Genomic DNA, 12,473 nt, shown 5'->3' with positions numbered 1-12,473 from the left:
TAAGTATGCTTCTTTCCTGACTTTAGGTTTTACCCTGAGAAAAGCAACAGCATGGTAAAGAGGGACGTAATACAGTAAAAGTAACCAAGCTACCATATATACAAAAGTGGGTGGCAAACAGTAGAATTTGTAAAAATCTTATTACTTAAAGTGAATGCAATCATCAGTGGAGTGCATGCCTAGTGTGGACAGGTCTTGGTTTCACGCTTGGCACTGACAAACTTAATTGATAAAAGAAAGCAGTGATGCGCAAAATGAAGAGAAATGAGTGTTTCAAAAATATATACCATATACATATCGATGACAGTCCAGGAAGTGTTTTTTCACATATTTAAAAATTAGGTAAGGCAGAAAAATTGAAAGTTGTAATATCATGAAATTACAATCATATATACATCCATGAAAAAATTAGACAAAAAAGATTACAATTCGGTCTGGAGAGATGGCTCAGTGGTTAAGAGCACTGGCTGCAGGGGTTGGGAATTTAGCTCAGTGGTAGAGCAGTTGCCTAGCAAGCGCAAGGCCCTGGGTTCGGTCCCCAGCTCCAGAAAAAAAAAAAAAAAGAGCACTGGCTGCTGTTCTAGAGATCCTGAGTTCAAATCCCAGCAGCCACATGGTGGCTGTAATGAGATCTGATACCCTCTTCTGCTATGCCTGAAGACAGCGACAGTGTACTTATATAGATAAAATAAAAATGTGTGTGTGTGTGTGCGTGTGTGTGCGTGTGTATCTGTGTGTGCGCATGTGCCCCACCATGCCTGGCCTGGGCTTCTAATAAGAAAAAAAAAAAAAGCTTACAATTCATGCAGCAACCGTACCAGAAAAGAAGAGTATGAAGGACACCAAATAATGTCAAGCTTTTTCTTAGTTGTTTGTTTGAGACAAGGTTTCTCTGTATACCAGTCCTGGCTGTCCTGAAACTTGCTTTGTAGACTGGACTGGACTCAAACTCATAGAAATCCTTCTGTCTCTGCTTCCTGTATGCTGAGTTTGAAAGTGTGCCCCACCATGCCCAGCTAACTTACCATTTTTAAAAGAGAGGTAAATATGATAAAACTCTGAATGTTGACTGTGGACGTGGTCTACATATTATTATCTCTGCTGTCATCATCATTATTACTATCATGCTGGCTAACTTTTCATCAGCTTAACAAAAAGCTAGAGCCATTTAAGAGAAGGGATGCTCAACTGAGAAAATGTCTCCTTAAGATACATCTGCAGAAAAGCCTGTAAGGCATTTTCTCAATTAGTAATTGATGAGACGAGGGCCCAGCCCAAGTGGGTAGCACTACCCTCAAGCAGTATGATCCTCTGGTGCATAAAAAAGCAGGCTGAGCAAGCCAAAAAGAGCAGCCATTAAGCAGCACCCCTCCAAGGTTTCTACTTCAGTCCCTGCCTCCAGGCTGCTGCCTTGAATTCCTGTCCTGACTCCCTCAGGGATGGACTGTGGGGTGGAAGTGTAAATAAAATAAACCCTTTCCTTCCTGTGGTCATGGTGCTGTATCACAGCAACAGAAACCCTAAGACTGGGGCTGGAGAGATGGCTCAGAGGTTAAGAGCACTGTACTGCTCTTCCAGAGGTCCTGAGTTCAATTCCTAGCAACCACATGGTGGCTCACAGCCATCTACTCTGGTGTGTTTGGAGACAGCTACAGTGTACTCATATCAGAAAATAAAGATATAATTAAAAAAGAAAGAAAGAAAGAAAGAAACCCTAAGACTATTATTTTGGTTTTTAGAGACACTATGTAGGCCTGACTGGCTTGGAATTCACAGTATGCAGCCCCAGATGACTTCAGAGAGGAGGCGATTTCTGCATTTTGAGTGTTGAGGTTGTAGGTATGAGCCATCATGTCAGTCTAGCTACATTATTATTTTAAAAAAATATTTGTTAAACAAACAAATAACATTTAAGAACTACAACCTGCAGGTCTCAAGGCACACATGTACTCATAAGCCCAACATGGAGACTGAGGCAGGACCACGAGTTCGAAGCTGGCCTGAGACACTCTATCCCAACGATGCTGTGTCAACGTTCTCACTCAAAAATTAAATGAAAGCAAACAAAGAGTGAATAAATATCACTACAAGCTAACCACTGCCTCCGATAAAGAGACGGGGCTTTGATGGACTGCTAAAGACATTTCTTCCTTTCCTGTTTCTTATACAGTTGTAGCTACCAAACATCAATCAAATTTGGTTTCACCAGACTTCATTAATGGGTCTTTCCTTCAGGAAATGGCTATTCCCTCTCTTCCCTCCACTACCACACTATGATTGGGATACTATGTCTGGTGCTAGGAACCAAAAATTATCAAGCTATCTAGAATGTGCAAAGCCGTATCCCAACAGACACAGCTACAGTGATAAAGACAGACAAAAATTAATAGGACTGAATTAGTTCATTCATCACGGACTAATTTTTTTCCATCCCCACAGTGGCCTCCGTCTCCTGCCATGTTCTTTGTGAAAAGGAGGCTTTCTGTATGCGCTGAGTCCTATGTCCTCCTCTATACTCCTCTAGGAGTTCTTGTTTCATTTACTTTCCAATTCTTCTAAGTTGTGTTTTTAACTTCTACTTTCTATGCATGGTCCCTACAAAGTCTCCTCTACATGCCATGGCTCAAAACTCAGGAATCTTTAGCTCTGATCCAGACCCACGCGTTAAGTTAGTTCCTACTCATGACACAATAGCCACCTTTTTTTTTTTTTTTTATTTCCCTATTTGTAGTGGTCACTAAGAAGAAAAAAAAGGTGCCTGATGCATTGAACTTCTCCAAACCTGAGAGAATAGTTCTATCAGTTCCTGGTAAACCCCAAAGGCCAAAGTTATAGATTATTAAGACAAAAACAAAGCCAGTGCCAACTCCTTCCCCCCCCCTTCCCCTCCCCGCAAAGGAACAAACAAAGTAGACAAGGGCAGGACAAAGAAGGGAGAAAAGATCAGGCTCTCAGTGAGGTGACAGGCTGTGTGAGGGCAGAGCTGGGACCTCTTCAGGACTGTTAGGGACTATCCACACAAGGCCAGACCAGACACAGAAACAGCCTAGCCTGAATCTAAAGAATTCAAGAAAGGAGACCAAAGAACAAACAAGGAAACAAACTACAATGATGATGGTGGTCCCTACATAAGAGAAGGGAGGACGTGGGCCTGCACAGGGGTGCTGATGAAGTGATTCTTATACAGACATCAAAGGCACAAATCTCCATTACCTTGGTCAAAACCAAACCAGTCAGCTCCACTAACTTCCGCATTACAGAATACAACAATACAGATCATATCCACAGAACCCCCACTTAAAAAGACAGCAAGAACGGAACTGTGTCTTTTATGTGTGTGCACTTTTTGGTGTTTTAAGATAAATCAATAAAATGTTTAAAGAAGAAAGACTATAGGAAAAGTGTCAAGTGACTTTTCTATTTATTTACTCACTCAGGCTGCTACTTCTTTAATCTGTTTCATTAAGCTACTGGCAATATCTTTTGCTTCTTGCTGCCACCTACTCCTAGCCTCTCGGTGATCAGATTACTTTGATCTGATTTAATTATGCTGCTGACCACAGCTCAAAGGACCAGCTGCTGGTGCTTTACAGAAACACGCAAACACGCACACACGCACACACACACACACAAATTCTAATTAGAAATATAAAAGTTTTGGAGCTGATTTGATCTTAACTCTGAACCTTCTTGATCTGTACACTTTGGACAAGTTATTTAACTTCTTTCAGCCTTAGTCTCCTAAAATATTACCACATATGATGGTCTGGATGAGAATTGCCCCCATAGGCTCATATATGAGCCTATGCTTGGTCTCCAACTGGTGAAGCTCTTTGGGAAGGAATAGAAGGGGTAATCTTGATGGAGGAGGGGTGTCTGTGGAGGTGCGCTCTGAGGTTTCTAAAGACCACTGCACTCTCAGTGTCTCTGTCTCATGCTTGTGGACCAGAAGCAAACTCACAGCTACTGCTTCCTGCTGCCAACCTGCTGCCACACTGCTGTCATGATGGTCACGGACACACCATCTGGAGCTCTAAGGCCCAATAAACCTTTTATTTTCTTAGTTACCTTGGTTGTGGTGTTTTATTATGGCTATAGAAAAGCAACGAAAACACCACCTACTTACTATCAGGATGAAATAAAGTACATTAGTCACTTAAGTGTAGTGTTAGCATAAATATTATAGTTATTACTACTGCTATTTATTACCAATTATGATAATTAGAACAATAAGATGACTCAGGCCTGCCTTAGGAGAGTCATACCCTAAAATTCATTCCTGAAGTGCCTATGGCTCCTGAACTCATCTGACCACAGATGGACAGAAAAGACTAGGCGGACATGTAAGTCAGAAGCGACAATGTAGAATGAGTTCAAAGAGAAAGGGCAAATCGCAGGTCAGTTCTGGCACCTAGAGATTGTGGGATTCACAGCTCTAGGATCCTTCCCACCCACCCAACCCCAACCCCAACCCCAACCCTCTACCATCCTTACTTGAGCACCTCTTCTCGACATTGTTTTTGGGGTGCGAAGCAGGCGATGGCCCAGACTTTGATCTCAATTCCATTGTAGAACTGTTTCCCACGCATGTCCCAGACACCTTGGTTGGGTGTAGCAATGGCTCGGTTCTAGGGATAGGCAGAGGGGGGCGCCCAGGTGAGCCTCAGTAGAGTCATGTGAGGGGAACAAAATCCCCTGAGCTATGCAGCCCAACTACCCCCATATGCCCCAGAGACTTTGTCTGGCCCTGACCCTGCTCACCCGGCCGCCGTACTGCAAGATGGGCGCCGGCAGCACTCGCCCCGTCACCTCCGTCATGTCATCCTTCACTTTGATTCCAAATTCCTGGATGTAGGGATCCAAGTTGTAGCTGGCGTTCTTCATCTGCAGAGCAAGATAAGGCGACCTCAGGACACAGGCAGCTTGGGAACACTGTTCACCTTCTGGGTCCCAAGGAGAGGGCCCTGAAGAGAAGCTGAGGCTGACACACACACACACACACAAAAGCCCTAAAAAGGGGGTGGGAGAACTAGAAGATGAAGGGAGGAGGAGTGGAAATGGGAGTTGTTATAAAGGAGGGGAAAAGAGAAGGAGCTAAAGGCTCAAGAAACAAGAAACAGCCCTGCAAAGTCCCAGACAATAAACCAGACTTGGGTTTTTCTGAAGGAAGGTCTTACTGGACCGACCATTAAAGCGTCTATTCTACCAAGGGCCCCAGAGGCTCAGGGAACAGCATGTACTGTTCAGCAGTCCCACTGACCAGGCGACTGATCTCCTCCTGTCTGTCTGGGGCCGACCTAGCTGTAGCCTTTATCATGGTTGAAGTCTGGTTGTCAGTCAGCTTCTTAATGCACCGCTGCCCAGCCACAATGTTACAGACCTGAGGAAACAAGGCAGAGGAGTAGTTACGGCCTGAGAACAGCCTATACCTCTAAGGTATCTTAGCTATCAATCATGGGAAGAGAACTGCAGAACCCTCTATGTAAAGATACATTGTGACCAAAAGTTTAAAATCCAGGGTGGATCTGGGATCAGGTTTCATGTGTTAAATGAGAATAACTACAATCCTATAGGGTGTCTAGAACACTGCACTCAGATTTACCCCAGGACTAAGCACACAGATCTTTTGAGTGTTAAAATCCCAATAAGCAAATCAGACTCCTACGGCAGCTCTTCCGGGCAGGAGGAAGGTAGTTGCTCCATTTCCAACCAATCGGGAGGAATAGAAATGGCTGAAAATTCTTGAGCCCTGAGATATAAAAGCACACAAATCACGACTTCCTTTTGTCTGTGTGTGTTTGGGAGGATGGGTGTGTACAGCGGTGTGTTCAGAGACTGAACTCAGGGCCTCATGCATCCTAGGCAAGCAATCTACCAACTGAGCAGTATCTCCAGGCACAGACACCACCGTTTCTATTGGTTGGCAGTGTTCTTTGTTAGTTTGATGAATATCCTGCTACCTGTCTCCTGTCCTGCGCGCAAGATGAAGATCAGAAATAATGACAACCAAGACTGGCTTCCAGTAAAGCGTACACCAGAGGGAAAGCCAAGTGCCTTCAGAAGGCCTAGGTTTGGAGTGCAGCTTTAATTTTAAATGATGGTACCTTGGACTGGCTAGTGTGTGTCTGTTTTGTCTCTCTCTGTCTCTCTCTGTCTGTCTCTGTCTCTCGATCTTTTTGGAGAGAGGGTTTCTCTTGTAGCCCTGGATGTCCTGAAACTCACTTTGTAGCTGTAGCCCAGGCTGGTCTTGAACTCTCAGAGAGCCGGTGGGCTAGGCTCTTAACTGGCTCTGAGATTCAACCCTTTCTCCTCAGCAAATTAATTAAAAGCAAATAAAAACACTGCCTGAGGATGTTGTGATATCAAGAAAACAGGGCTCTGCATGCACTGGCTTTTAAGTTCTAGCTCCCAGGGTTCAGAGTAAACAATGGGAAGGAAAGCCAGGCCAAGGTCACCTGCTTTCGAATTCCACATTTCAAAGAATTCCCATGCGTACCCAGACCTGAGGAGCTGCACTCAAACAGTGGCACTCCGGGGCTTAGCTTCAGACCTAGCACTGACAGAACACTAAGAGGGATGCTGAGAAACCGGAACTCTACACATTGCTGGTGGGAATACACGCTGGTGAAGCAGCTGTGGAAAATGGCACTGTGATTCCTCACTACATCACATGTATAATTACCACACGAGCCAGCAACTCCACTTCTGGCAATGGACTCAAGAGAAGAGAGTTTGCACAGACTGGTTCACAGCAGTGTTAGTTACATAGCTGCTAGTCACGTGTCCATCGGCATTAGAAAATATAAACCAAATGTGGAATACACATGGAGATGTGTATTATGCTTTAAAAAGGAGAGAATCCCAACACGCCCCACCCTCAGTGACCTTGAGGACATCATGCTAAGTGAAATAAGCCAGTCAAAAGGGGTAAAGCTATGCTTATACTGCATGGTGAGCCTAGAGAAGTAGTCAGTCCCTAGGAGGAGAAAGCCGAGCAGAGAGCGCCAAGGCTGGAGGTGGGAGGTTGGCTTTAATGCTTCAGTTCTGGATGAGGAAAACTTTCTGGTGAGAGTCACACAACAGTGCAAAAACAATGTCACAGAACCTGCCACTCAATGTTTACAACAGCAACTTTCATGTCATACACAGACGGCTGCAATGTCGAAAAGAAAAGGTTAATGCAGGAACGAACTGACTTGAACATGAAAGATTTTGCTGTGTCTCTCCGTGGCCTGAATGACTACAAGAAATTCAAAGACCTAGGTTGGTGGCACTGGCTGTTTTAGTTCCTATCTGAGAAGCTTCAAATAATCCTTATTCTCTTACTTAAACACAGATTCCCACGTGGATTCCAGTATAATTAAAGTAAATCCACCTGACTAGAAACCAGAACCTTCATTCACTGCTGACAGGACAGTAAAACGGGAGATGGGAGATGAGTTCACAGTTTTAATGTCACTCTTACACATGTATGCAAGACAAATTAAACTGTGTTCAGGGAACCAAGGAAGTGAATGATAACGGCACTATTTTTTTTCTATCACCCAAGAAGTGTAACAGAAATGTCCATCAATGTTGAAGACATAAAATGATGTAGGTACAGATAAAAACACCACCCTCAAAGCAACGAAGAGGAACCTTGGAATAATTATGCTAAGTGAAAGAAGCCAGTCACAGCCAGGTCTGGTGCATCTTTAATCCCACCACTCCAGAGACAGAGGCAGGTGGATCTCTGTGAGCTCAAGGCCAGCCTGGTCTACAAAGCAAGCTCCAGGGCTGTTGTTACACAGAGAAACCCATCTCAAAAAGCCAAACGGATGGGCTGAAGAGACGGCTCTAAGAGCACTGGTTGCTCTTCCAAGGTCCAAGGTGCAATTCCCAGCACCCACATGGCAACTCTTAACTGTCTGTAATTACAGTTCCATGGGATCTGACACCCTCATACTCACGCACACTAAATAAATTAAAAAGGGAAAAAGGAAAGGAAGGAAGCCATTTATAAAAATGTGCGATTTTGTTTACATAACTTGTCCAAAGCAGGCGCTGGAAAATAACTTAATGGTTACTAGGGGAAAAGTACAGGCTTTCATCTGGAGGGGATAAGACATACTGGAATTAAACACTGGTGATGTCTGAATAACTGTGCAAATACACTAACAGCTACTGAATTATACATGGTCATATTTTTATAATGTCAATTATATCTTGATAAAGCCATTATTTTTTTTAAATCCTCCACAAGAGTCGTTGTAATCTGACCCTCCAGCCCATCCACCACTGTCACCTATTACTCACTCACCCCTCACATACTACAGCCCTCAGTCTGTCTGTCCCTCAGAAAGATCCAGATGTCTCGCTTTAGAAGCTGTTCCTCTTGCCAGGGAAGTGTGTCCCTTGTCCCTGCTATTAGTACAAGGATGGTGGCCATAATTTGGAATTCAGATCAAATGTCTCCTAAAAGAGTCCACCCTTGACCCCATACCCTTACTTCTATCCCTGTAAAAGTTCCATGAGAGAGGAGGGACCCCCACCCCCCTCCTTAATCTGTCCTGAGTATCACTATCCTCTTGCTGATGGCTGCATTCTGCATTTCAAAGGTCTGTCTGTGAATTACAAAGGCATGAAAATCTCTGGAGATTTAAAACTTTCCCAGAAGACAGCACATCAACCACTGGGGTAATGGGATTTACATCACAGGTAATGTTTGTCTCGGGGTTTTTTTTTTTTTTTTTTTTTTTTTTCCTGTAGAATAAGATATAAAAATTCTCAGGTTACTCATTACCCCTAACTGCAGACCGCAGGAAAGAGAAATTAAGAGATAGCATGTATGTGAGTATCTGAAATCTCTGCCCTGACCATGTGCAAAAAACCCCAATACTATATAATAACGCTGGGGATGTAGCTCAGTTGGCAAAGGGCTTGCCTAGCATGCATAAAACTTCGGGTTCAATCCCCAATACCCCATAAATGCACGTGGTAGTGTATGCCTACAATCTCTAACCCTGGAAGGAGACAGGAGGATCAGAAGTTCAATGTTATCCCTGTCTAAATTTGAGTTCAAGGCCAGCCTGGGCTGGAGACATGTCTCAACCAACCAGTCAGCCAGCCAGCCAGCCAGCCAGCCAGCCAGCTAGCCAGCCAGTCAGTCAGTCAGTCCCACCCACCAGTCACCCAGCCAGCCAGTCAGCCAGCCAGCCAGCCAGCCAGTCAGTCAGTCAGTCAGCCAGCCAGCCAGCCAGCCAGTCAGTCAGTCAGTCAGTCAGTCAGTCAGTCAGTCAGCCAGTCAGTCAGCCAACCAAACAACCAACCACCCACCCACCCAAACAAACAAACAAACAAACAAACACAGCTTGCCCTTTTGCCTAGGAGTCCTGGAAGAAGATAAAAATAAAGGCAGGGATAAGAACAGAATTTAGCAAGTAGGAAGTCTAGACTTCATACAAAAACAACCTTAAAACTTCCTAGAACATCAACTTCTCAAACTTGAAAACGAGGAAAGGAGACTGTGACCGGCTCAAGAGACGTCCAGGACCAGTGTCAGCCAAGCCGTACTCTCTGGCAGGCAGCCTTACCTCGAGGGGCAAATAGGTATGCTTCTGCTCTTGCCCAACCTGCAGGCAGGGCAGGTGAGGATACTTGAGCTGAAGGTTGTATTTCTGCTTGAAATACTGTGCCACGGTGCACTCCACGGTCTGTCCGCTCTCCAGCTGCAAGGGAAACCTGTTTGGAGGAAGGGAAGGAAGCATCATAATTCAGTGTCAACCCCACCTCTCCACAGCCACAACCAAAGACCGCCTCAGGCCTCTTTCATCATGGCTGCTCTCGGAAAGGCAATCGCTACAAGGCTTCACTGGAAAGCCCGAAGACAACAGAGCCGTTCCACAAAGGCCAACCCATCTCCCTCCTCTGTACTTCTAAAGCCCGAGTGGATGCCTACTAAAGGTAAGAGTCCAGCACAGCCTGGGATGAAGAAAGGGGACCACAGTATTTCATCAGGACAGACCCAACAGTAGTCGGTGGACCACTCACTCGTGTTTTACAGTAAAGGTCCAAGGAAGAAACTAAGAGATTAAGAAGGGAAAAGGGGTTGGGGATTTAGCTCAGTGGTAGAGCACTTGCCTAGCAAGCACAAGGCCCTGGGTTCGGTCCCCAGCTCCGAGAAAAAAAAAAAAAGAAAAAAAAAAGTCATGGGGAGACACGATCTGGGGAGGTCGAGGAAAGGATGTTTATCTCAGAGATAGACTAGAAAAGTCTCATTCTGACATCACAGACGTTGAGTGGGTCAGACAGCTTAGCCGTGTGCTAGGCTGACCCTGCGTAGTGGTGCTGCCGACTTACGTCTGATGGCTAGCAGGGCGGCGGGTCACATTACACACGCGGTATTTCCTCTTCATCTGTCCACAGTGGGTCACTTCCACCTTCAGGCCTGAGACACACACACTGCTTGTTAAGGCGGGAACAGACTGCTCAGTTCCCTCACTGGCCTTCCCCAGAGGGATCCCTCTTAGGGTTAGAGAAAGCGGCGCTTTCTCTTCCCCGTTTGGGTGGTGGGTCCTCACCCTTTATCTCCTTGGTAAACCGAACGCGCTGGGAATCCGTGAGGGGCTTGGGCTGTTCATCTATGTTCCTGATGTCCAGGACCTCACACATGAACTCAATCACTGGCTGTGCTTTGTAGAAGGCAGTGGCTGAGACTGTAGGGACAGGGGAGGGACAGCTTGGCTCAGATTCTTTCAGGAAAGAATAAATGGAGGCATTACGACTTGTACTCTCCTCTTTGCAGGGCACCGGGACAGGGACAGGGCGCCAGGGCTACAGGAATTAGACTGTGGTTGCAGAGCTGGGAGGGATGAGGCTGGGAGTGTGGTCACTGGATTTAGGGTGCCCCTGGCTCCATAGCTCTCCCCACTCACCATCAATGTTGAGCATCATCTTCCACATGGCAGGGCGCACAGACTGGTGAAAGCCGAACCAGACCTCGCGCCCACCCCCCAGCGGGTGGTAGTAGCCCTCAGGCGGTGAGAAGAAGGAGCGGCCCACAGGGGTGTACCTGGCAGGGACAGGCAGAGAACTGGTCCCTCGGGCACAGGCCCCCACCCTGTGAGGCATCCTGGGCACGGAGGAGCCCTGGCCTGGAAGGCAGGACACCAGGGCTTTAATGCCAGCTCTGTTCTTGGGCCAATAGTTAAGACTGACCTTGTTTAAGTTTCTACCTTTCTCTCTGCCCTGTAGGGATAGATGGAGTGAGGCCAAAATGGTATCTAAGGATGGGGCCAGGGGTCTAACCATCTAAACATGTGTATATATACTTGCCTCACACATGCATGGTAGGCCTTCAGTTCTTTTTTTTCCCAAGGACACACTGAGGGACCTTAAGACACACTCACTCCCTCCTCCCCCAACAGCAGTTTTACCAACACTTGTAGCTTAGATAATAACTATACTCAGTACCTCATAGATGCCAGATGCCTCATGGCCACATCCAGGGCTTGCACGGACTCCAAGGGCACAGGGATCTGGCCACTGACCAAGGCTTCATGCAGCATGCGCCAGCTCACGATGGCTAGCCACTTGATGGAGACCTTAAAAATTCTATCCTTCCCTTCCCCGGGGATGGTCACCTCAAAGTCAACCTTCAAGATGGGAAGAAGGAAAGGGTGACGATCACACTCCTACAGATTTAGTCTTCCTGCCCTACTCACTGTCTCCCACTCCACAATCTGCCAAAACCAAGCCAACAGGGGCTCACACTAAAAACCCCCGAATAAAGACCCACACCCTGATTTCCACAGATGATGCTGCAGTGCTTCCGGCCCCCTTAATCTAGAAGGAAATCCTTTGGGTCTTTTTTTTTTGAAGTCTAATCTAATTTCATTATTGGGGACAGGCACACAGTACACTAAGTGTCTACCCTGATTCATTATGGCCCCAAAGTATACTTTTCAGCACAAAATAAAAGGATCTCTGGACCACTAGGTGGGCCTCCCTGGGCTTATAGGGCTAGCCTCAGCCCTGGCCTTACCCTCTCATTGCCAATAGGCAGTGCTGTAACTGTGTAAATGTTCTTCTTTCCATCGTACACAGGCTTGCGATCCCCAAAGATCTGCGGTTTGAAATGCTGGACCATGTATTCCACCACCTCCCTGCAAAGCACAGACGTGGCACGTGAAGCTGAGACTATCACTTCTGGCTTTTGGAAACAGCTCAAAATTGAGGCAACATCCCATGTACCACACTCATGTCTAATGTCTACTCCGTGGCAATACACCTCAAGCTTCCAACATTCCTATGAATCGTCAGGTTTCATTAAAGTCATCTTCTGATTTGAACCCACACTTAGAACCCACACTTCCAAAATCCTACAGTGACACTGTTGGTCCTCAGATCATAAGACCCCCACAGACCTTCTGAGGGGGAAGGGCCTGTTCCCAGGTCTATCCTGTCTGCCAAACAAAGACAGAAAGGAAAGAAAG

General features: G+C 46.0%; 1 protein-coding gene across 4 annotated transcripts in view; it reads right to left on the bottom strand.

Moving 5' to 3' along the window:
• Nucleotides 1–12,473, bottom strand: part of LOC116896612 (protein argonaute-1) — a 34,751-nt gene that overhangs the window by 15,949 nt on the left and 6,329 nt on the right. Inside the window, exons 3-11 of one of the 4 annotated variants that reach the window (XM_032897871.1) lie at nt 12,023–12,143; nt 11,452–11,633; nt 10,914–11,050; nt 10,560–10,694; nt 10,339–10,426; nt 9,573–9,720; nt 5,261–5,380; nt 4,753–4,884; nt 4,495–4,628 (exon numbers count right to left, since the gene is read on the bottom strand). In XM_032897871.1, coding sequence (XP_032753762.1) covers nt 4,495–4,628; nt 4,753–4,884; nt 5,261–5,380; nt 9,573–9,720; nt 10,339–10,426; nt 10,560–10,694; nt 10,914–11,050; nt 11,452–11,633; nt 12,023–12,143 — 1,197 coding nt within the window. Of the gene's footprint in view, nt 1–4,494; nt 4,629–4,752; nt 4,885–5,260; nt 5,381–9,572; nt 9,721–10,338; nt 10,427–10,559; nt 10,695–10,913; nt 11,133–11,451; nt 11,634–12,022; nt 12,144–12,473 lie in introns of those variants that run through there. The other 3 variants (XM_032897879.1, XM_032897887.1, XM_032897897.1) reach the window with 3 other exon arrangements.

This window comes from Rattus rattus, chromosome 1, assembly GCF_011064425.1.
Source record: "Rattus rattus isolate New Zealand chromosome 1, Rrattus_CSIRO_v1, whole genome shotgun sequence".
NCBI lineage: Eukaryota > Metazoa > Chordata > Mammalia > Rodentia > Muridae > Rattus > Rattus rattus.
The sequence above is the reverse complement of the archived record's forward strand: the minus strand, read 5'-3'. Positions and strand labels throughout refer to the sequence as shown.